The sequence below is a fragment of the Pyxicephalus adspersus genome, chromosome 10, assembly GCF_032062135.1.
Source record: "Pyxicephalus adspersus chromosome 10, UCB_Pads_2.0, whole genome shotgun sequence".
NCBI lineage: Eukaryota > Metazoa > Chordata > Amphibia > Anura > Pyxicephalidae > Pyxicephalus > Pyxicephalus adspersus.
The window spans coordinates 29,290,970-29,314,505 of NC_092867.1; the positions used below are offsets into that span (position 1 = coordinate 29,290,970).

The 23,536-nt window shown below is 39.6% G+C and overlaps 1 protein-coding gene across 1 annotated transcript in view; it reads left to right on the forward strand.

Moving 5' to 3' along the window:
• Positions 1-13,555, forward strand: part of FAS (Fas cell surface death receptor) — a 17,540-nt gene extending 3,985 nt beyond the window's left edge. Inside the window, exons 2-10 of the mRNA XM_072424894.1 lie at positions 1,503-1,671; positions 2,478-2,615; positions 3,705-3,828; positions 4,266-4,339; positions 5,443-5,511; positions 6,322-6,350; positions 7,814-7,852; positions 9,467-9,506; positions 10,687-13,555. Of these exons, the coding sequence (XP_072280995.1) occupies positions 1,503-1,671; positions 2,478-2,615; positions 3,705-3,828; positions 4,266-4,339; positions 5,443-5,511; positions 6,322-6,350; positions 7,814-7,852; positions 9,467-9,506; positions 10,687-10,967 (963 nt within the window). The 3' untranslated portion in view covers positions 10,968-13,555. The remainder of the gene's footprint in view (positions 1-1,502; positions 1,672-2,477; positions 2,616-3,704; positions 3,829-4,265; positions 4,340-5,442; positions 5,512-6,321; positions 6,351-7,813; positions 7,853-9,466; positions 9,507-10,686) is intronic.
• The last annotated feature ends 9,981 nt before the right edge of the window (positions 13,556-23,536 follow it).

A 23,536-nucleotide genomic window follows, 5' to 3' on the forward strand; every position in this document is an offset into this window, starting at 1 on the left:
GAGAGGGGCCTGAGGAGAGAGGGGCCTGAGGAGACAGGGGTCTGAGGAGAGGGAGGTCTGAGGAGAGGGTGGTCTGAGGGAAGAGGGGCCTGAGGAGAGAGGGGCCTGAGGGGAGGGAGGCCTGAGGAGACGGGAGCCTGAGGAGACAGGGGCCTAAAGAGAGGGAGGCCTGAAGAGAGGGAGGCCTGACGAGACAGGGGCCTGAGGAGAGAGAGGTCTGAGGAGACAGGGGTCTGAGGAGAGGGAGGTCTGAGGAGAGAGGGGCCTGAGGAGAGGGTGGTCTGAGGGAAGAGGGGCCTGAGGAGAGAGGGGCCTGAGGAGAGGGAGGCCTGAGGAGACAGGGGCCTAAAGAGAGCGAGGTCTGAGGAGAGGGAGGCCTGAGGAGAGAGGGGCCTGAGGAGAGGGAGGCCTGGGGATAGGGAGGCCTGAGAAGAGAAATACCTGCGGTGAGAGAGGCCTGATATAGGGAGACATGAGGATATGGAGGCCTCAGGAAAGAGAGGGGCCTGAGGAGAGAGAGGCCTGATGAAACAGAGACATGAGGATATGGAGGCCTGAGGAGATAGAGAGAGAGGCCTGTGGAGAGAGAGGCCTTAGTGAACCCCAGTAGAAGAGGCTACAAACCCCGAGCTTAAGACTTTTTATTATTTTTGTGATTCTGGACTTCCTGTCTGAAGCTTGAGTTTTCTGTGACTAAACTGCTGAAGAAAAGCAATGTTTGGGTTTCCTGTAAGCTGAAGAAAGCCCAGTGTTCTCCCCAGACCCTTTTAGCTGGGCCCACCACCCGGCACTTTTCGGCAACCACCTGGCTGTTTTTGGGTGGTTACTGATGAGTTGGGTCAGAATTCAGCGGCTTCCACCCGCCTAGAATTTCTTTACCACCCAGCTTACAAAGATTTCTGGGTTGAGCACTGAAGCCTTTTTAGTATTTATTAAAACACGCTGTTTTTGTATTGTATGGCTGTGTACTGTGTGATACACTGATCCCGATTCCCCCACATATCACAACTGAGCCATGTGGTATCTAGTACTATTGCACACACGTAACATATAACATACCTAACATATGTAGTACTATTGTTGATATTTATGCAGTACTACAGTGGAACAATACTGACATGCTTGTAGTATTTTTGTAGCACAATTCTGAAATATGTGTGGTGTATTGTAGTGGTAACCTGCCGCTATAAGTAGTATAAATAGACTTGTTGTATCTAGAATGTGAAGTGCTAACTGGCTGTAGAATTCCACGAGTAGACCGGGTTCCTCAGTTTAAATAGATTCCCCTATTCCTCCTGTAGTAACAATGATAATACTGTACCTCTCAGTCATAACTCTTCCAACTGGTAACTGTTAATTGTTGGGTAAAATATATATTTATATTTTAGGTAAATAACAGAACTTTCCATTACCTGGGAATACCTTGGTAAAGAATTTCAGATAACAAATGTTATACCATTTCTTATATTAGTCATTCATTTAATGTCTTGTGCTCCTTCTAGGTGATCATTCACTGCCATTTTGCTTTTTCTATGAAAATTTTTCAAGATTCCTCAGATGAACATGTCAAGAAGAAAGATGATTTATTTCACAGGCTATTTAAAAGACAACAATCGTGTGATAAAGGAGAATATCATGGAGAAAAACATTGTTGTAAACTTTGCGGAGAGGGTAAGTTTAGTAAGATTTAATGTGCAATCCAACAGGTTGTCTGGTTAGGCCATTGCAATGATTTTAGTACAACGAAAAATCCAAATCCTCCCCTTGGTGCACTGTGGTGCTATTCATTCTAGCTGGCACCCCAACAAACCCAACCCACCAACCAAGCATTGAAGCACACCACAGAACACTATGTTTTTTTTGGTGTGTTTTGGTGCATTAGAAAATCCAGTCCAATGACACAACATGTTAACACTTATCATAATACAATTAAGTCCATCACCCCTTTTGAAAGTCTCTGCCCCTATCTGAATCATTGGCACACGTGAACCTGTGCCCAGGCTAGTATTCACATTTTCTAAACTAGCAGTAAAAGCTAGTTGTGACCTTTGTTGTGGTCTTTGAATGAATTACTTTACACAGTTAGTACTTTACTTTACAGTACAAGCAGCTAGTGATATCAGGGATGTCTTGATGGTGGGTGTGCAGGGAAGTTTAATTAAATTATCATAAATTATGCAAAAGTTAAGAAAAAATAATGTCAAGCCATAGTTACAAAGGACAGTTGGAACTAATCCTTTTTATTCTTGGCCACACATCCCCAGACTTTTTCTATGGATTGAACAATGAGTAGGGAATGTTAGTTTAATAATACAATAACACAACAGAACTCTGCCACTCTTTCCCTCTCATTTGTTTTTAGCAGTTACAGGCCGAAGTTAACCATTGGAAATATGAATTATTGCTAAGTGGACATTAAAGTTAATTATCATTATAGATATTATTCATTAGTTACATTTATTATATCTTTCTTGCAGGAACTCATGTGGAATCCGAATGTACTGAGCCCCACGGAGAGCCAGCATGTAGAGAATGTACTGAAGGGGTGGATTTCATGGACAAAATAAATGGCTATCCAGAATGTCAAAAATGCCGACATTGTGACCCTGGTTTAGGTGAGTTATATTTAGGAAGAGGTATCCATATTGCTTTAATGTATTGAAGTAACATAGTGAAATAATTAAGTGTGATTCTGGTAAAGCAGATGTGATCAGTGTTGCAGAAACCATAATATAAATTAAAGAGTGATTTTGTTGTAACTAAAATGTGTTTTGTCTACATTTGAAAAAGTCAACTTCACTTTAAATGTAAATAGTACTGCATTTCCCCTAGTGCAAGAATAGGTAAACATACATAATAATCACTAACTACTTCAATACTTTGTCTAATGCTTAGACATTCCTAGAGGAATGGACAGAGTAGTAATGGCCTCATTGTACTCCCCCTCCCCCTCTTCACTGTCCAGGCACAGGCTTGTGAAGGTTGGTGATTCTGTATTGCCTAACTCCAATATAAAAAGTGAGATCACTGCCCTTTCTGTTGTCTGGTTGGGGTGCCTTGATCACAGAAATAACTGAACACATGATATTGTTGGCACCACCTGTAACTGGAGATTGGTTCAAACCGTGTGCTATCTATCCCTCTTTATATTACTCAGCTATGAAAATCTAATAGGTCTTTTATCAGCTTCTGTGTAATTCCAACTGCAGGCCAAAGTATGACGTATAGATTTGTTTTCAGCAAATAATTTTTAAAATGTTATCTGATGGCTAATACTTTAACATTGTCAATGCACATGTGCACAGACAATAATAAGACCCTGCTGCTAATAACATAAACTGGAAGTTATAGGATTTGTTCACCCCAATGCCTTGCTATGCATTTCCAGAAACAATAAAATGCATAGACAATAGGATCTATTAACCACATTGTATATTATTTGTTAAAAAAATGCATGTTTGGTATGTTGTCTTACACTTTTCCATTTCAAAAATGAAATGCAGAGTAAAGCATTTGAAAGGCATGAACTGTAAATCAATATGGCATGCATTAATACAAGCATAGTATTGTGAATGTAGCCTAATATCAGAGAGATGGTCAATGCTAAGGAAACCTGCACCAAAACATAGTAAATAAAATTATATACATAGTCCCTTATATTGTTTGATTGCTTAAGCTCCTTATTTTTTCATTTCATATTGCAGGTCAAAAAGTGTTACAAATTTGTACTGCAAGCCAAAATACTGTCTGCGAGTGTAAAGAAGGATTCTTCTGTTCTGACGATTCATTAGCTGGACAGAGCTGCAGCCAATGTCGTCATTGTACACAGTAGTCTCAGTCATATGTACGGCAAGTTTGAAATGTCTCCATTTGTTTTCGAGAGATGGTGGAACATTCACACATACATACATGCGATTTTATATATATAGATATTTAAATGTTTAAATGCATCAAGTCCAGATAGAACACCAAATGTGTAGGATTTTTCATAACCTGCAGTTAGTTATTTCTAAGGCTATGCTTTATAAGCGACTCAATCCAAATTCACTATAGTGAGAGATAGGACAGATTGTCTCCACTTTTAGTACATTAGAAGTCACTCATTGAGTTGGAACAATTGGACAGTTTACTGTGCACCCAAGAGCTGTTATGATGGTTGCGGGTTATGACAAATCCTACACATTAGTTGCTGACATCATAAATAGTAACTGATGTTGACTGTTACACAATACTATGCAAAATTATGTTCACTCATGTGTGCACAGTAAACTTCGGCTGTGCACCCAGAACTGCAAACTACAAATCTTCAAAAACAACAGCACAACCAAAAGCAATTTGGGTAACTGCACCATGATCTCCTGCAATTGCGTGCAGTTATGTGCAAAACTGGTTCCCAAGCTCTCCTATTGAATGGGAAAGGATGGGACAACAGAACACTGCGACCCACTGGTTTAAGCTTAAGGACTCAACGGCTTCAACTTAAAGTACTTAAAAAGTATTAAATATGACCGCAGGGTAACTAGCATTTTCAGTAGGAGAGTCAACGTAGGCAGGTACTATTATCCTTACGGTACAGATTCTAGCCTCTAGCTCTCACACATTGCATTGTTTGTATCCCCCACCTTGCACTTTCCATATCACGTACATTGTGGTTGATCTATGATTAAGCATTTTATTTAAGCTTAGGAAAGGAAGTTGTGCTGAGTTCTATAATCCATTTATGTCCAACAAAAAGCTTTTTTTTCCCCATTTACCATTTTTTTGTAACTATCAAGATAAATAAATAAAAAAATGATAAAAAAGTGAATAAAAATGTGAATTAGTAAGTAAGAATAAAAGTGAACATATGTTACACCTTTAGAAAATCAACCTCATTCTATCTACTATACATTAAAACCTACATTGCACTCACATCCGTCACCTACATTATAGCAACCCAATATCCCGTAGCGTTTTATAGTCTAAAGAGCCCAAACCACAGGGTGTGTTAGTCACCACAATATTTGTAACAAATAGCTCTTCCCATTCCTGTCAACACTTGTCAAATGCATTGCAAAACCAGAATGCTGCAAAGTGTGACCCATCTTACTACATAAATACAGTATGCTATATATATTATATATAATGCAGATGAATTATTTACCAAAATAGAATAAAACATAGAACAACCAAACCACTGGATGACATATATGACCCATAGATGGACAGCACTGTGTACAGTTACTCCCCCTTTACTGGATAATATTTTTAGGAAGGGACCCTGCATCTTTGTGGAGAGAGACCCCTTACTTGATGACAATGTTTGGTATGGATGGCCATGCTCAGATGACATTCGGGTGGTGTGGGAGGGAAAGAGGTCAAATCATATTTATTGATTAATGGAATTTATTTATTGTATTTAATAGATTCATGGAATCTGCTTTTTCCATTTTTGTTTTTCAGGATTACACAGAAACCACCTAATAGCGGCCATATTAGCCCCAATTGTGGGTTTAATACTCATTAGTGTCGGTAAGTATATAGAAAAAGTGCCCTGGTTACTACATCTTGGATATCACTGGACAAATATTCCTATGTGTAGTTTTCTAGACCAATTCACTTTTTTATTTTAAAATGCTTTTCATGCCAGGTTGTAATTATTGTCAAGTTCAAGGGTTGTCAAACCTCTCATATAGGCACTTCCTTTTGTACAGTTTGTTAGATCTGGGTGCAATGTGCAGCTCTATTGATTCCTCGCTGCTGTATATATTTTCTTCTTTTATTATGATTCAGACTTTTTTAGGTATATAAATGTAAAATATTTCATATTATTGATTTGGATTTGTGTTGTTCATAAATATTTATTATTTGATATATTTATACAGATGTGAAGGGCTGAGGGCTCCTCCTGCTGGTTAAAACTAAGAATGCATATTATTAATATGCATTACTTGTACTTTACAAAAAAAGGTTCCTAGTTTAGGTATAGCTCTACTAAGATCATATCACTGCTTAAAAATAAAAGCTTTATTCATGTAATTGAACCCCTGTTTATTCTAATTATTGCAAAAAATAGATCACTGGAGCTTCAGGGCCCAGTTATAAGACATGTCAAAATATTTGCTCCTTACAGACGACACTACAACAAATGCTTCATACTGCTCTTAGCAGTTTATCAATACTGGTTGAATGTTCTATGGAGTAAACCCTGGGGAGGAATGGTACATTGAATTCATTTATATTAGGCTTATACATCATGGCATTTATTTTCCTGAATAAATGTGTTATTACCAAAGTTTGATCTAAAAAAAACTATCCACATTATTTTTTTTTATATTTCAGCAATATATTTCTGCATACGAAGGAAAAATGTGAGTCTATATTCTGCATAATCAGTAACTTTTTGACACAAGTGGGCATGGTTTTCTGAGCCTGAGATGTTGAGCAATTACCTGGGACTGGCAGCAATCCGTAACTAAAGAACTTAGCGTACCCATTAGCAGTAGAGGAATCTCTTCCTATTATGTCAGTTCTACTGACCACAACCATGAACCGTACTCTAAAATACATTCTTTGAACACATAATTACCATAGGTGTATTTCTGGTTTTCTAAAATGTTGTATTATTTACTAGGGATGAGCGAACTAAATTTGTAATTTCGATCTTGCGGCGAATCAGGCCTTTCTCGCTTACAGAACATGTAAGCGAGAACAGCCTTGTGATTTGCAACAAGGTCGTGTTCTCGCCGAATTTAGAGTTCATCTGAGTTTGCCTGCAGTCACAGCTGATTGGAGGCACCTGCGTGCCTCAAATCAGCTGTGACCGCAGGTTCCCCTGTAACAGCCCAGGGTCCGTGGGAACCTGCAATCTGGACTTTAAAGGAATTCGCGAAATCGGTTCGACGTATATTCGCGGACCCATCGGAAGTTCGGGGAAATTTTCTCCAGACTGTCAGAGGCATTCTCGCTCATCCCTAATATTTACATTAATTTCTCATGACTACCATTTTTACAATTTGTACGATTTGTATTTATTAGTGTATTATTAGTGTAATGGAATCAGATTGCATATGCAGTTTTAGGTTTTTGTTTGTTCCAGAATCCTGCATCAACCCTGTGGTGTCATACCCTTGCAGAGCTGCACCACTGCTATTACACACAAGCAGCAGGCCCTCTCCCCAATGGTGCTATACTGTGCACACTTCACATACAAGTTGACTCCTGGCAGCCAACTCATTCATTGAGCTGCACAGTTCACTGTACAATTTTAAATCAGATTGTGAACAAGCAAGTAAGTTTTTGTTATTGCAGAAGGGACATAACATGACCTCTCTGTTATCAGGAGCCTGATCATAAGAAGTTTATACAACCAGACTGTTCAATCCAATACTGGACAGGTGACAACATTGCCATTGTTCCAACAGTTTGGCCCCACAGCATACCCAAATCCTGCATGTTCCTGCATTCTCCCTGCAGGCTATACTGCATTTATGCAACAAAGTTAGGTCATTAGCACATCATTGATGTTACTTTTTGAGCTCTCTCTGTCTAGACGTCATGTTTGATATTCACTTTACAAAGCATTATAGTCCTGAGTAGTATAAAACTATGCCCTCCTCAGTCTCAGTCTTATTCTACTCTATGGGAGTTCACATAAGACTAATACTAACATACAATTATGTACTTATTATAGTATTCTTTAACATACATTTAATGTTTTTTTTACTGGGTTAAATTTGGTATTTGTATATTTGCAGAACACTAATTGTAACTAATTATGAAATACTATTTGGGGAAAATTTTCAACATATTCTGTGTTTTTTTTTTTGTACAGGAAATTTGCAACCAACTGGCTGGATATAATACATCATTTGTAAGTACCAACGATTTACAGTTTAGGAGATTGAATTTAACCGAATACTGCCTGTGTTACAGAAAATCCCAAAACAGAAATATAAATCCTGCTCCCCTGAAATGCCAATAAAACTTTCATATAGCAACCTTGGCTTGGTGCTAACAAACATGCTGTAAACACAGCCTCTTCCCATGTGTGTACCATAATTTAACCCTTTTGAATAGCATACTGGTAGTTGGGTATAACTGTGATACACTCCTGCAAGAGTTGTGATCCAGCATGAATAAATTGATTCATGGCGATCATAAATTTGAACAGATATGACTCAGAGATTGCCAGGATTTCATTTTGCCAACAAAATTAGTTAAATTACCATTTCAATTCTTTTCTATGGAGAGAACATTAAAATCTTCCCCTGGGGATCCTGCTTTTTACAACGTGGGATTTTATGGGGCAAAAATGTCCACCCCTTGTTTTATCATCGACCAGCTAGCATCAATTAGGAACCTATTGGAGCATGGGCATAGTGTTTTGGTGGTGGAGCTTGCTGGCACACCCTACAGTCCTAATAATGCTCCAATAAATGGTACATTTCTACCTGTTTACTTTTGCACCTGGCTAGTCAGCATTGCCATGGCACAGTGATGCAGGCTGGAGCGTGCCTGTGAATATAGGGCCAAACTTATATATATATATATATATAGATGCCCCTTTTACTCACCTAAACTTGAGGTCTTGTGCCACTTCACTTATTGTCTTTTGCCTTCTTCTATGTATAAAATCTAGGGTCCTGCTTTTTTTTATCGGCTATCTAGCAGTGAGGGAGGTTAATAATAACCCTGGTTGAGGCTGAGTGGCTGTTTATATTTGTGATCCAAAGGCCCTATGTGTAAAAACATCAGGCCCTATGTGTTACTTATATCATTTCCCTTTTTCAAAAAAATAAGTTTCTTTGATGTACAACCACAAAAAATCCCTCTTCCCTACTCTGACCCATAATTAGGCAAGTCTCTTTTTTGCTATATTTGTGTCTAGGGTGCTGCATGATAGGTGGGAGATACAGTATTTTGCTCAATATTACCCCGAAAAAATAAATACTGTTCAAAATAATAGATCGACTGTACCAAAATATTTCAAAGTGCGTCCTGTGAAAGGAGTTGTGTCTGATTTTGGGGCCCCTCCTTGGACTTGAGTTTGACATACTGGGCCTGATGTATTAAAGCTCTCCAAGGCTGGCCAGGATACACTCTCATCAGTGAAGCTGGGTGATCCAGTAAACCTGGAATTAATGTTTTCATTAATTTGCTATTTGCTAGCAAATGTTTTGAATCCTGGACCAGATATATTCTAGGTTTGCTAGATCACCTATCTTCACTGATGAAAAAGAATCCTCACCAAACTTGGAGCGCTTTAATAAATCAGACCCACTGGCTCTAGCTTTTACTTAAAACGATAGGAGCTAACACTACTGACTTGCTTTGATGCAGGTTCCAGGGCTGTCATGGGGCTTCACAGGAAATAAGTAAACCTTGCAATAATAATAAGCCATTAAACATTTTTTTTAGATATTTAGGTGTTAAAAATTTGGTAAGTTTTGTTCTTAAGTAACCTCTAACATTCTTTTTTTTCTAGAATCAGAATCCAGTTTTAGAATGCCCTCCTAACCTTGAAAGTAAGATTGAATTTATATGTAAAAAAAAAAATTAGATGATTTAGTTATTTTCTTGTAATTCTTCTTCTGATTACCTGACATGTAATAGATTATAATATTATCCAAGGCACCTTAGATTATGTTTCTACTCCGTAGTCAAATGTATTCACTATGGAGCACCAACTATGTATGATTTTCAGTTCTTTTAAAAAACTTGCCTTCACACACTGTAAAATATAAGTTCATTATTGGTAGAAACAAGCCTGCCAATGCAAAGTAATAGGAGTGGTCAGGTATTTTGAATCTCCATGGCGGGCCAGTGCTTTGTAGACCGGGAAATTAGATGGTCTATTAACCCAAGCTTCAACCTTTTACTTATAAGCCTTTTTATTCTGTAGTAATTAATTTATATGTTCACAAAACACTAGCATCTTCTGTAAATGTGCCTTACCATAGTCAGATATCATCAACATAGTCTAAGGCCTATTTGGGGGGAATGTAACTTTCCAGTATGATTTTGGGATGTACCTTTCAAAAAACATCTTACATTATAAGCAGATCAGAAAGCTTCTAAAATACATTGAATAGCCACAGATATGTAGTGAAGAATTAAAATGTAAGAGTATTGGTATTGTATATCTTAAGAAGAAGATCATAAAAGCTGGCAAATGCTTCTTTCACTTTGACCTTACTATTTACACCCACGTGACTGGGGAAAGCTGGAGTAGGGCAAAATGCATACTAGGTTTGGTCTTAGTATTTGGATGAAGGTTTACAGGGCTTATCTTGTCTATAGTCCTTAACTGGTAAAATATGTAATTTCATGACATGTAGAAGATATTGAGCCCTGATTAACACTTTCTGATTATATATTTGCCATTTACTCAAAATTCTTTTGGCACATGATAGTGTGATTGTATTTCGGGTTAGCTTATTACCATAATACCTTTATTTAAACAATGAAGTTGGAGAAAAACCCCTTCAGATGAGAGATATATGAAATGCAGAAAGAACATAATGTTATGAGTTTAAAGATTTAGCAATATAAATACAACTTGTGCACAAAGTCTGACTAAGTGACATAACATTTATCATGTGTCTTCTGTGTGATACCTAATTTTATAATAATTAAAGCCTTTCTGCATTTCAAATCATTAAGACGTATTAACCCTTTAATCCATATTCTTTTTTTTTTTTTTAGACATTTCACTGGAGACCCATCTGTATGATATTGCTAGCATACTGGGACAAAAATCTGTTCTAAAACTGGTGACAAAAACCTTAACAGCAGTAGAAATTGAAGAAATTAAAACAAATTATTCTAATAATGCTCGTGAAGAAAAATATGAACTTTTGAAAAAATGGTATAATGTCAAAGGACGCCAGGGAGCATTGAAATGTCTTATAAAAAACTCTACAAAATGGGAAGCTGAAAATATTATAGAACAAATAAAAATAACTGACCAACATGCAGAGCCATAACGGGTAATATTATATTTAAATACTATTTATGTGTTACTCAAAACTCCATTTTTCCAGCTTTAGCTTTACCAACAATCATACAAAACTAGTGTATGCCTAACTGGAAACTAATTGAATTTGTTTTTAGGTAGTCAGACAAGCTCCCCCTCATCCTCATGGATCCCTATATTTTGAATGTATGTTCTTTGTCTCCATGACCCATATGGTCTCCCTATTCCTCTTTTATGGTGGTGCTCTTGTCAAGCTTTGTAGGCATTTATTTAGTAGTGCTGTAATGTGAGCCCCAAAATGCAATGATATATTCTCATGAAGTAAAACTTAGACATCCATGGGGAAGTTGACAGCTGTTTTTATTTTTGTTTGGTTTTTCCACTAATTGTCTTCTTTATTTTTCATTTTGAAATGGAGTTGGAGTTTACAGTAGACCTATACATAAAACCTTATAAAAATACCTACAAAGGTTAATTGTGGCTAAACGGCATCCTGAAAAAAAATCTACATTTAGCCTTGAATTTTTTCCTAAGAGGTTTTAGTGTACATCCTGACAAGTGTTGTTCGGTACCCATGTAGCCTCTTGGTTATTAACTGGGATGTGAAGTCGTTTGGATTGTCTTTCTGAGCACCGCAGTGACCGTCCACAAAGCCATTATTGTACCTCATTGTTTATATGATGTGCTCGAGGACCTCATTTCCTTTCTCCTCCATCATCCACTCTGTGGATTCAAGCTTCCTGCCTGTCTTCTAGTGCCTGCTCATCCATGCTCTGCCTGTGGGTTCTACTCTCATTCGGCCTGCAGATCACTTTTTTCACCAGTTAATTATGCTCTATTCAGCCATCAAAAGTATAGGTCTGACATGAGGACGAACAGCTCTGCCCCTTCATCATGAGGATTGACATCATTCCAAGACAGGAGGAACGAGCCATGGTAAAATCATTGAAGACAACAAATTTACTGAAGAAAGCCCACAGACAATACTAGTGACTATTTCTTAGCCCTCTACTTTTTTAGGGCACACCTTCAATAGTATAGGTCCTTTTTAAATATCCTTGTGGTAATCTAAAGAAGATTGTACAATCAACAAGTATGGACAGATTTGGTGTACATCATTGAATTTCCGTTTGGTGGTCCACTAGGCATAAAAACATGGTGTAAGTATAAGTGGGAGCTGGTGTTCTTTAAATTCTTATTTATTAGTATGTAATAGTTAGTAAGTTATTTGTATTTGTCAAAGGAATACCACCATATCTCATGTTTTCACTGGAAATAATTACCAATATTATCAATATTCTAAATGTAATGTTTTGCATTTCAGCATTTTACATTGTTGCAGATTGTATTGTTATAGTTTGCTATGGGGAAATGATGACTTTTACCTACAGTAATATTCCATATTGCATGAAATGTTCCTCTCAATAGATATGAATTTGTACAGTGTTGTTCTCATTCACTGTCTACAATAGAAAAATATAGAAATAGTGGAAATGATTGGCAAGAGTCAAAAGTTGGACATTGTGTGCCAAAGATCTGCCTTTTATAGGAATCCATGCCTGCACATGTTTTTATCCCTTTTTTTAATATATCTTTATTGGCAGAATACAGTAACAATGAACAACAATGTACTTTACACAAATTGCAAACATAAACAATGTACAGGTCAGATAACAGTACCATTGTATTGTAGGAAGTAATTGAATAACATACAACTGCCTCTCCTTCATTTTCCATTTTCAAATGATAAACAGACATTTACAGTATACTATTGAACCAAAAAAAATCCCTTGGCAGATTATTAGGCTTCCACAACCTTCCCATGAGTGCCCCAGAAAGCTCTTTTATTCAGGTCACAGCAAAGACCCGGACCTTGGTTATCTGTGGGACAAGTTCCACTAGCATACTCCCTAAGGGGTCCTAATAATTGGGACCTAATCTAGTACACATCATTCTATTTTCATTTGATTTGAAGTAATGGTAAATGTAGAGATGGGCTTACTTTTTTTTCCATATCTGCATGAGAATGAAAGCAGCATGACAATTTTGTGTGTCATATGTTTAGGTATATTTCAAATGACTGTACCAAATTCATCTCTTTCAGAAGTTCATCCCATATTTATCACATAAAATAAGAACTTTTTTATTTAGGCCTCATATCTCTATGACTATAACTTGTCTTATAGTCACGGGAACATTAGGTAACTTTGTTTTCTTATACAGCTTATGCGATAAAAATTGTTGTTACATTTTGTATTTTCTTTACAAATACAACTGGAGTCATACTAAACAATAGATGCAATTTAGGACCACTGCAGCCTTAAGGCTGATTCACACATACAGATTTACTCAAGGAGTATCAAATGCATATTGCACCTTATTACCTTATATACAAATTGATAATCCTTGACAATTACTGTATGTCCTTATAGTACTATAGTCTAGAGCAAGCTTAAAAAGCACTTTTACTTATTATATTCCTCCTTTCCTCAGCAGCTGACAATCTCCTCTTCACATCAGTGCTTTGAATTGTCTTTTGGGTTATGTGGTGATAATGTGAAAAAAGTAATTTTAATAAATTATTTTTATTGTATTTTATTATATGAATGCATGGGTCCTGATTATGGAAAATGGATGGCTAATTGAAAAGTCAACTGTTCGCCTTTCTTATTTGTAGGCACTATCATACTGTGCACACCTGCAAATCTGGCCCTTTCAAAAGTAAAAAAAAAAAAAAAAAACATATATAAAAACTAACATCCTTTAGTCCTGTCCTTCACAGTGAGTGAGTGATGAGTCCTTTAATACTCATCCTTCACAGCCATTCTGCAATAACAGAACAATAGGAACAGTGTAAAAAAAGAAAGGAAAACTGTGAAATTATACTTAGGTAAAGTTGCTTTGCCGTGGTCCAGGTTGCTGTGTAAAGTCCAAGTTATTAGTCAGAGTTACTGGGCTCCCTGCAGTGCTCAATGTGTCAGTGCCGTTGTCCTAAGCAAAATTATGGTATCAATGAGAGCGCCTTCTGCTTTGGCATGTCTGGGACTTATGGTTCACCAGACCGGGCTAAATATGGTTTCCAGGCTTCCCTGGGGCCTAGGAGACTAGTTCTATGTCTCAAAGTGCCCACCATATTGATCCAGCTACAAATCAGCCAACTACTACTTTATACAGACTGGTATATTAGAAATATAAAGCTTATTAAACCCCCCCAGCAATAACCCCGAGTGTGACTCAGGGTAGAAAAAAGAAGCTGGAAGCGGTAACTTCGAGTCACACTCGGGGTAGCTAAACCTATAGAAAACCATAGTAAATTGCAACTTACCCGATCCCCCAGCGTCCCTCATTGTCCTTCGTGTCTTCTCTCTTCCTCCAGCCGGCATCCTCTGCACTCGATGAGTCACCAGGGAGTTCCCAGTGCAGTGTTATTCAGGGCGGGAAATTCAAATCCATTTGTATTGCATTCAATACGTAATACTTCCCCTTCCAAATCCCTATGGCGCACTGCCAACCCACCAATCCACACCACAAATTTACTTACCGCCTTTTTAATTATTTATGTGTACTTTGTTCAACCAGTCCACAGACCGTGCACGCCTCCACGTCAACCGTGCTACCATCTCAGACCATAACAGGACAGTGCCAGGAAATGCGGACCTTATTCTCAGAAAATCAAATTTGATATCCTTAAGTAATTCACTCCTGGACCTAGATCCCACATCATTAACCCCAGCATGGATTAATAAAATGTCAGGCGGACGATCTAAAAGGACGTACCGTTTGGTTTCTGGAATCACATGGCTCCACTGCATGCCGGGTATTCCTATCCACCGCACCCTGGCTTCACCAGGCTGAAAACCCAACTACTGCTCATTGTGTCGCACCTCCACCCGCCGGGCTCCCCAATACACAAAAGAATGCCCTAGAACACAAATCAGGCATTCCCTTAAATCTGTAATGTAAGTAAAGGAAAAAAAACATTCAAACTGAAAAAAATCCCCCAATCCCCAACAGTAACCACAACAACACAAAACGCACCTCACCTACATCATCGACCGAACATACAACAGGAAACGATTGGCCTCCCAATTACCAATACGCTTGATTGCCTCCTTGATTACGAATGAATGTGAGGAATACTACCTCCTACCCGTAGCCCTCACACATTGTTTAAACACTTCCCCAAACTGAAAACGCGTCAGCTGAGACCAATCATGATGTATGAAGAAAGAGCCATCCCCAGGCCCCCGCCCCTTTAAGTATTGAGGAACAGGCCACACTGGGCAGGTGCAGGTAACCGCTAAAAACAACAATATCATAAGCAGACCCTGCTGCACATCCAGCCCCTCTTCCCTTACCCCGTTGGCAGAAGTGTTAACGCCGGCAGTGGTAAATAGGGAAGGGAGCATAACTAGGAGGCTCAAGAGCTGCATGTGGCTCTGGAGCCGCGGGTTGCCGACCCCTGCTAGCCCGGACTAGGCCGGATCGACTAGGGGGGCATTAGGCCTGAACTGACTACTGTTTAGGCTGTATCTGGCCTAAAGGCCGGAGTTTGCCTACCCCTGCCCTAGACAATCGTCCACAAACCCAGCCGGCAAGGAATGCCCTGACGATCAGCCTCCGGAACCAGCTCCTCTCCTGCCCACTGGGAACGAGAACAACTGCCCAAGTAACCACACCACCGGAGGCCTGTATTGCTATTAATCGCCCCCACAACCCCCAAATTATCACAATCTAAACAAACCCTGCGATTACCCAGCTCCCTCCCCCAGATCACCAAAGCCATCACCACCAAACTCAAGCAACACCAAATTTTTGCACAGCCCAAGAGTCAGGCCACCTTTCCACACTCCAGTGACCGGCCAATAAGCCCCATAACGTATACCCCCTGCTGCATCCGTGAACAAGTCCAAGGCCACATTGGACACCGACTCCTTCATTCACAGTGTTCTCCCATTGTAACATTCCAAAAACTTCAGCCAAACTCCCAAGTCCTCCCGCAAATCTTGGGTCAACCGAAAGAAATGCCCCGGCGACTGCACCCCTGCCAAAGCTGCCGCCAAACGCCTACTGAACACTCTCCCCATCAGCATAATATTGCACGAGAAGATCAACTTCCCTAACAGGGATTGCAATTTATGCAAGCAAATTTTGCCCAAACCATGAGCTCTGTGCACCTCCACATGCAAACTGTCCACCTTATCTTCTGGTAACTGACACTCCATAGCGGAGGAATACAAAAAATCCCTAAAAAAACACAAAACAGTCTAAGATGATTCAGTCTTTTCAAGACAAGGGAACTCCAAAAGACATGCAAAGTACCCAATAAAGTAGCACAAACCCTGGAACCAGGAGGACCAAATCATCCAGGTAATGTATAACCAAAGTCAACCCAGACACATCCCGCACCACCCATTCCAAAAAAGAGCAAAAAACTTCAAAAATTGTAAATGAAATAGCACAACCCATCGGAAGACAATTATCAACAAAAAAGGCCCTCACTATTCACAACCTAGCAACCAAAAACTATCCGGATGTACAGGCAACAAACGAAAAGTTGCCTCGACTTCTGCTTTGGCCATTAAACAACCCCTACTAGCCTTAGGCACCAATGCCACTGCCGCATTAAAGGATGTATAACGCACCCTACACAATTCGGGATCAATACCATCATTCACCGACTCCCCTCTGGGGTACGACATATGGTATCATCCGGAACTTGTTGGGCTCCTTCTTGGGCACCACTCCCAATGGTGACACAACCAGGCTCAACAAAAGGCCCTGCCATGCGGCCCAACTCTACCTCCTTCTCTAGCTTGGTCTTGACCTCATCAAGGTGAGCCAAAGCTGAGCGCAAATTCCTGGATGGGGGAGGGGCAACCGACAAACTACCTCTGAAAACCAAACCACAATAACCTAGCTAGCTCCTGCTCCAGATATCTATCTAGAAAGGGCCGCATTCTTTCCACCCTCACCGGAGTCCTCTCTCTTTCCACCAGACTCTGTAATACACCCTCTACCCTTGTTTGTGCAACGCATGGCCACCTCCACAAACTGAACATTCGTGTTTCGGCAGGTGCCACCAAACGGCATGTTCCCTCATTAAACAACTAGCAGAAGCCTTTGCACATTCCTGCCTGGGGTCCCCCCCGCACTTAGGCCCCGCCCGCTTAAGAAAAGACTGCAACCACCATCTCGACGATGTCATCAGGCGCATCCACAAGTTAAAATCCTTGTGGTCCCACCTCATGCCAGGGCGCATGGCCTTCCGCTGATGAAATTGCTCATGATAGAGGAGCCAGGCCACACCCCCATAGACCCAATATGCCTGGCTGATCGCGTCCAGGTAACAAAAAAGAGCCAAGAAATTTTCCTGTGCTTTTTCGCCAATGAGGCTAGCCAGAATGGCAAATGCCTGCAACCAATTTTGAAACTTGTGAGGAATTGAGCCCCAAGCACTCTTTTCCTCACTCGCTGTCTTCCCCTCACTTACCTTAACATCTTGGGCTTCAAAACGCTCAGCCTGCAAAGGGAAAAACTCCCTACATACTCACCCCTCCAAACTTTTTCCCGCACCTCTGATCTCAAATGTGCTCCTAAAGGCCCCTCAAAACAGATGTAAACCTCATCTTTGGCCGCATCACCAACAGTCGAACCCTCGTCGCCATCCTTCTGTCCATCACACTCTTTGCATTCTCTGCCCCCATCGGTGGGCCCCACCCCAGACACCATCGAACAGGAAGTGGACAACCCACTCCCACCCTGCAACCCCACATCTCTTTGCACACCTGGAACCGCCACCCCCCCACTACATTGCTCGGGACCCCCGCCTGACCCCAGACCCTTGTGGAGGGGGTTACCTCGCACCCGTGCACCAAAACTGACCAAAAAATCATGCACGCCTTGCAGCAATCTGCCTGCTGCCCCAGCACCCAACCCTCCCGGGCACCAGCACAGTAGCATCCCTCGCACAACTATCCCCCACAGCATGCAATGCAAAATTATCATTACCATCAAGAACCTCCCCCTTAAGTTGACCCCACGCAAGGTGGGAATCACCAGGCTTCACAAGGCTCCCTTGCCTTGCAGCCACGGGGTCCCAGGAAGCGCTAAACTCCGTGTCTACTTCGGAAGCTGATAGCTCCTCCTCAGATCGGGTGTCCCCATAGTTTACGACCAGCTGATCCGGACTTAAAGGAGCCACTCATTGACGTCACTTCCAGGCACCGGCAAAAAAACAGAAGTGCAGCCTGCAGCTTTCCCTCGCCTCACTTCTCTCAGGGCTTTCTCTCGGCCCGCCGGCCACTCACAGGCCCCCTGTTTGCGGGAGGGCATGTAGGGTCCTTACTGGGGCTCCTTTGTGATTTTCCTAATAATGATTTCCAATGTCTTACATAAAACATTAAAGGTATACCATGTTCAATTTAATAATTAGTGTATATAATTTATGCTTGGGGAGTAAAAATAGTAACATAATGATACAAGAACTATTCCACCTCTAAAGCTGCGTACACACTTCCAATTTTTATCGTTCAAAATGAACGACGAACGAACGGCGAACGATCGATTGGGCAAAAATCGTTCGTAAAAAAGTAACCAACGACGCCGACGAACGAGGAAAGTCGTTGGAAATGAACGACCGGACCGACGGATCGGATTGGACGACGATCGTTGACCATCGTTCGTGTGTACGATCGTTCATTGATCGTCCATGGTCTGAGCATGCGTGATGAACGAACGTTCCTGTGGTGCACGTAACTTCCTGTATCTTTCAAACAATCGCATCTATTGTGTGTACAATATCTACGAACGATCGTGTCGTTATCTGTATGTACAGGATCGGTGCTATACGATCGTTCGCAGATAACGTGCAGGATCGTTCGTCGTTCGTTTACCAACGATAATAATTGGAAGTGTGTACGTAGCTTTACTAGATTTATCCACAGATCCACATGTGGTGAATGTAGATTTCTTTACCAGTGATCAGGTACATGCTCTGCACTTCTGAAAACATCAAAATTATTCATGCAGTCTACCTTTAGTCAAACAAAAAAGCAAGTCTATACAGGCTAAATACAGTTACCTTCTTTAAGTGTTTTTAGTGGGCAGGAAAAATTCACAGGCATCATGGCTACAGCTATGGATAGGGCAGTTATATTATTTTAGGTAAAATATGAACTTCCTTTGGTTATAAACACAAAATTTAGACAGACTATTGATAAATTTGCCCCGGGCTTAGTAAAAAATTAGGTTCATTCAAGTTGTCACTTGGGAATAAGGGGAGAAGGTGCTGAGGGTATGAACCGCAAACACCTAAAACTAATATGTGACATTATAAAAGACTATTAATTTCAATAAAAGCATGTTAAATATAAGAAGTCCATATAAAGGGTTGAGAATTTCAAAAAGAGTTGAATGCGAATGTTGAAGCAGAACTTATATACCTTTCAGTTGTGGTAGACTAGCCTATAGAGCAAAGCTGATACTTATTTGAAAACTTCATATGTCAGTCATTTCAATAATAAATTACAATTACACATTTTACACATCTAACTAGTCTTCTTTCAACAAAAATATTTCGCATGCACTTATTCTTAGCAGTTTTTCTTTGCGCTTAATGAAAACCCAGACAACATATCACTTTCCCAAGTTTCTTTGGGATATGACTAATGCAAACAGTTTTTATGGTTACATATTCATCGTCCTTGTGGGTGCTCCTTGAACTTTGATGTCCTCTTTCTGGCCTATACTTCTGTCTTAGTAGGACTAGCACTGGTTTTGTGGTCTGATGGTCTGACCACTGCGGTGTGACTAATGTGTCAAGAATCTCATCCTAAGAATCATTTTCTACTAACTTGTTTGTTTGCAAAACTTTTTTATTACTGTTGCAATAGTCTTTAAGTAGGTTCCTTAAAGCATACCTAAACTCAGAATATTTACTTTACATAAAAATGTAGACAAGGGTTTTTTAACCTGAACCTATACTCAGAATTTTCACTTTAGGTCCAACACCCTTTTTTTAAAAAAAAATAGGTTGCGGAACTGCCCCCTAATTCTTGGCCATCTAGGTGGTCGAGAATGAATGGGAACGCAAAGCCTCCCGGGATACCTACGTCAGACATCCCGAGAGGGTCTTGGGTGCTCATTCCTGAGCATCTTGGGCATGTGCAGAAGGAGCCTCTTTGCTCAAGGAGAAAAACTTGCTGATCCCACTCATGCGCAGTGAGCAAATTTTTTTTTCATCCTACGTCACCCGATCTTATGCCTGGGTCGGGTGATGTAGGATGAAGAACCTGGAAGAAAAGACGAAGATGGCAGCGCCCGGAGCGCCGGCTCCGGGATGGCCTAGGTGATCAAAAATGAATAAGAGTGGAGAGCTCTTGGCTGCTCTTTCATCAATAGGGGAAAATCTACGTCACCTGATCTTGTGCCTACGCAGTACGAGATCAGGTGACGCAGGGAGAAGAACGCGGAAGAAGAGAGGAGAAAATGTCAGTGCCTGGCCCTCCCTCTAGGCTGGGCCGAAGACAGATACCGGGATGATGTGGGACGTGATGGAAGAAACCTCCCAACGGATAGACTGATCTATGGGATTGAAGGTAAGTGTGATTTTTTTGTTTTGGGTTTACTTCTGGGTTAAATAGATTAGATTAGAATAAGTAGGACCATCTTGATAATGGAAATCTAGCATGAGGTCCATTCTTTTTGCCAGTTATGCTCTAATAGAGAGCAAATCTGGCATGAAGGCACCAACTGATCATGTATGATTTTGTGTTCTTTTTCTTTGAGAAGCATTGCACAGCCAGCAGATGGCATGATATACTCACGCAAATCTCCGACAGCATAGCTAATACAGCATAGATAAAGCTTACCCAGCTACATGTACAATAATTATTTCCCTAAGTATTCAGCTCCAGGAAACAATCTCCTTTGCCCTTTAGTCTCTTCTTGCTAGCAGAATTGCTGAAAGTAACTGAGATTGCAGGCAATAACACTCCCATACTGTAAAAACCAATATAGATAGTGAGTGTGTACATCTAAGAAGGGGAATTCCTACTGATGATTCAGAATAAAATGCTTTGATGCAACTAGTGATTGGGGTCTATTTACAAATCTGTGCAGTTAATGAAAGTGCCTGTTAAAACTGTCAATAATTATTGCCAAAACTATATTCCTATTCAACATTTCATAAATGGGCCACATAAATTGAGTTTTACATTTTATGCCATTATTGTGCCTCCATTTTTAGTAAAGATCACTTCAGATCATAATACTTGGGTGGGGGTCCCAGCAGAGCACTTCCAGGTTATTTTATCCGTACCAATGTACAGATGTTAACCGTATCAACTGCCACCCGATATCCTGACCTTGATGGTTGAGCAGCTATGGCACCATACAGCACTGGAGGGTGAAAGCAGTAAAATAGTTTTAAACATCTCCAAACAAAAATGATCCTCACGTGATACCATACTGTGGTTCAATTCATTAAATTATAACAATTCACAATATCCATGCTTCGTCTATTGATTAAGGTGCTGATACTGTTTATTAAGGCCATTAGGTCTTTATTTTTAACCAACTCAACAACTAAGACAATGTGTGCATGCATTGTTGCAAGTTGCAGTGTGTGACAACGCACAGTAGTGAGTTGTTTGAAAAGTTGCTTGTGTTTCATTTAGCATGTTGAGGTATGTTGGGGTACAATGGTACCTTTTCATTATAAAAGGGCTTCCTTAATGGAACACATGTTAACACGTATGCATTAAGTAATTTTAGAGTAGAATTTCCTCTATTTCACTTATCAAAAGTTTGCTTGCTCTTTAGGATATGTACATCTACATTTTTATACATATTTGCGTATCCCTGCACAAAATATACCCCTATTAACGAATATATAATTTAGTATTGCACCTATTCTAACAGGTGCTTCTGTCTCCCCTGAAGAAACTACATTGGCGAAATGTGTCGGGTTAGTTGACATCTATATGCTAACAATTTCCATTCTTTTTATCCTTGATTCTTTCCTTAAAATTGAATTATGTCACTAAGATAGTGGATCACTGTTGGAATAAGGTTTGGTATAATGTTTGTGTAACTATAATAAATCTTTTCTCAATATATAAAATTTGCCACAAAGCCCTATTCGTAAAGATTTCTGTTTGCTCATACCTAATCTCTTGCTTGAATATGTACATATGCATTTAGATCTGAATAAACTATTAAAGGAATTTAAAATAATGGTATCAAGCAATCAAATTTGCCTTTATATTTGCCTTGAATAATCTAGAACTGTTTAATCATCTGAAAATCCTCTAATATTACATTTTTAGTTTAAGGGATATGGAATTGGTAATGTTGTTTTGTCCATTTCGGTCTTTAAGCCTGTAGAGATTTGTCATTCACTTGTGATTTCCCTAGAAGAAGCAGGTTGCCCAGTTTTGTGACACACAGTGCCAACTCAAACGAATGGACCATGTTCAAGTAATGATTACGTTTTTTACGCAGCTGGATGATCACCAAGATAAGGATTATCCTGAACACAAACAGCTTTTCTTCTTACGCATTATTTCACACAATATTGCTGTTTAAATTGACTGTTAAGATTTGTTTATATGAAAGGTATTCTTCCCTTGGGTTCTCGAGTAGTGTGACTCATGCTGTAACAGTGATAAGAAGTTATTTATTACTATGAAAACTATAAAAATGTTATCTGAACAAGGTGAGGGCTGCTCATCCGGAAGACCTAAAATGTTTCTTTTAGATTAGGGTGCTAAAAAAATATACTGGAATATGTGAAAAAAAATCATTAAATAGAAAGTCATTTAAAGTGAATCATTTCCCATGAGATTATATGATGTAAAAATAGGATATAATGCTGTTCTTACCATGGGAATGGTCACCCTTTGCACCTCAGTCGGCAAACAATTCTTAAGTTTTACTTTAACTAATTAAAGGCAGAGCAATATATATTAAGAATTTCTTTGCCAAAACGGAATCAAACTGGTTCTTAAGCTGGCTGACTCACTTGAAAGGGAAGCTGATGGAATAGGAACATGGTTTTGCTGTTGGGCTATATGTTCGTATATCTGTTTGAGGACCTAAGGGCATGAAACTGATCACTGTGAATTATATTGAAAATTGAAAGAGATTACTCACTAATTAGCTAAAGGGGATTTGAACATACCATTGCCGCTATAACCACCTCCTTCCTTGCAACAATTTTAAATAAGAGGGCTGCTGGAAGTACAAACATCAGACTTCGCCTCTCCTTCCTCCTGAAGAAGCGTATTTTTTCCGTGAAACGCGTCGAGAAGTAATTCAGAATTTAAACTCTTTGGGGATATTCTGTAAGGAGAGGTCATTATATACACCCATGATTTTTTGGGTTTTAAGTATTTGAAATGATGTTTGTTTTTAATGTTTAATATTAATAAAATGTTGTTATTTTTATAATTAATATTGATGGTATTGGCTTTAAAAGTCCCCAAAAAAAAATTGTTGTCTTTCATCGCATATCTTTTCCTGGTTCATTTCATTTCAAGCTGAATACAATTGTTGAATTCTTGTTGCTGGAAACAA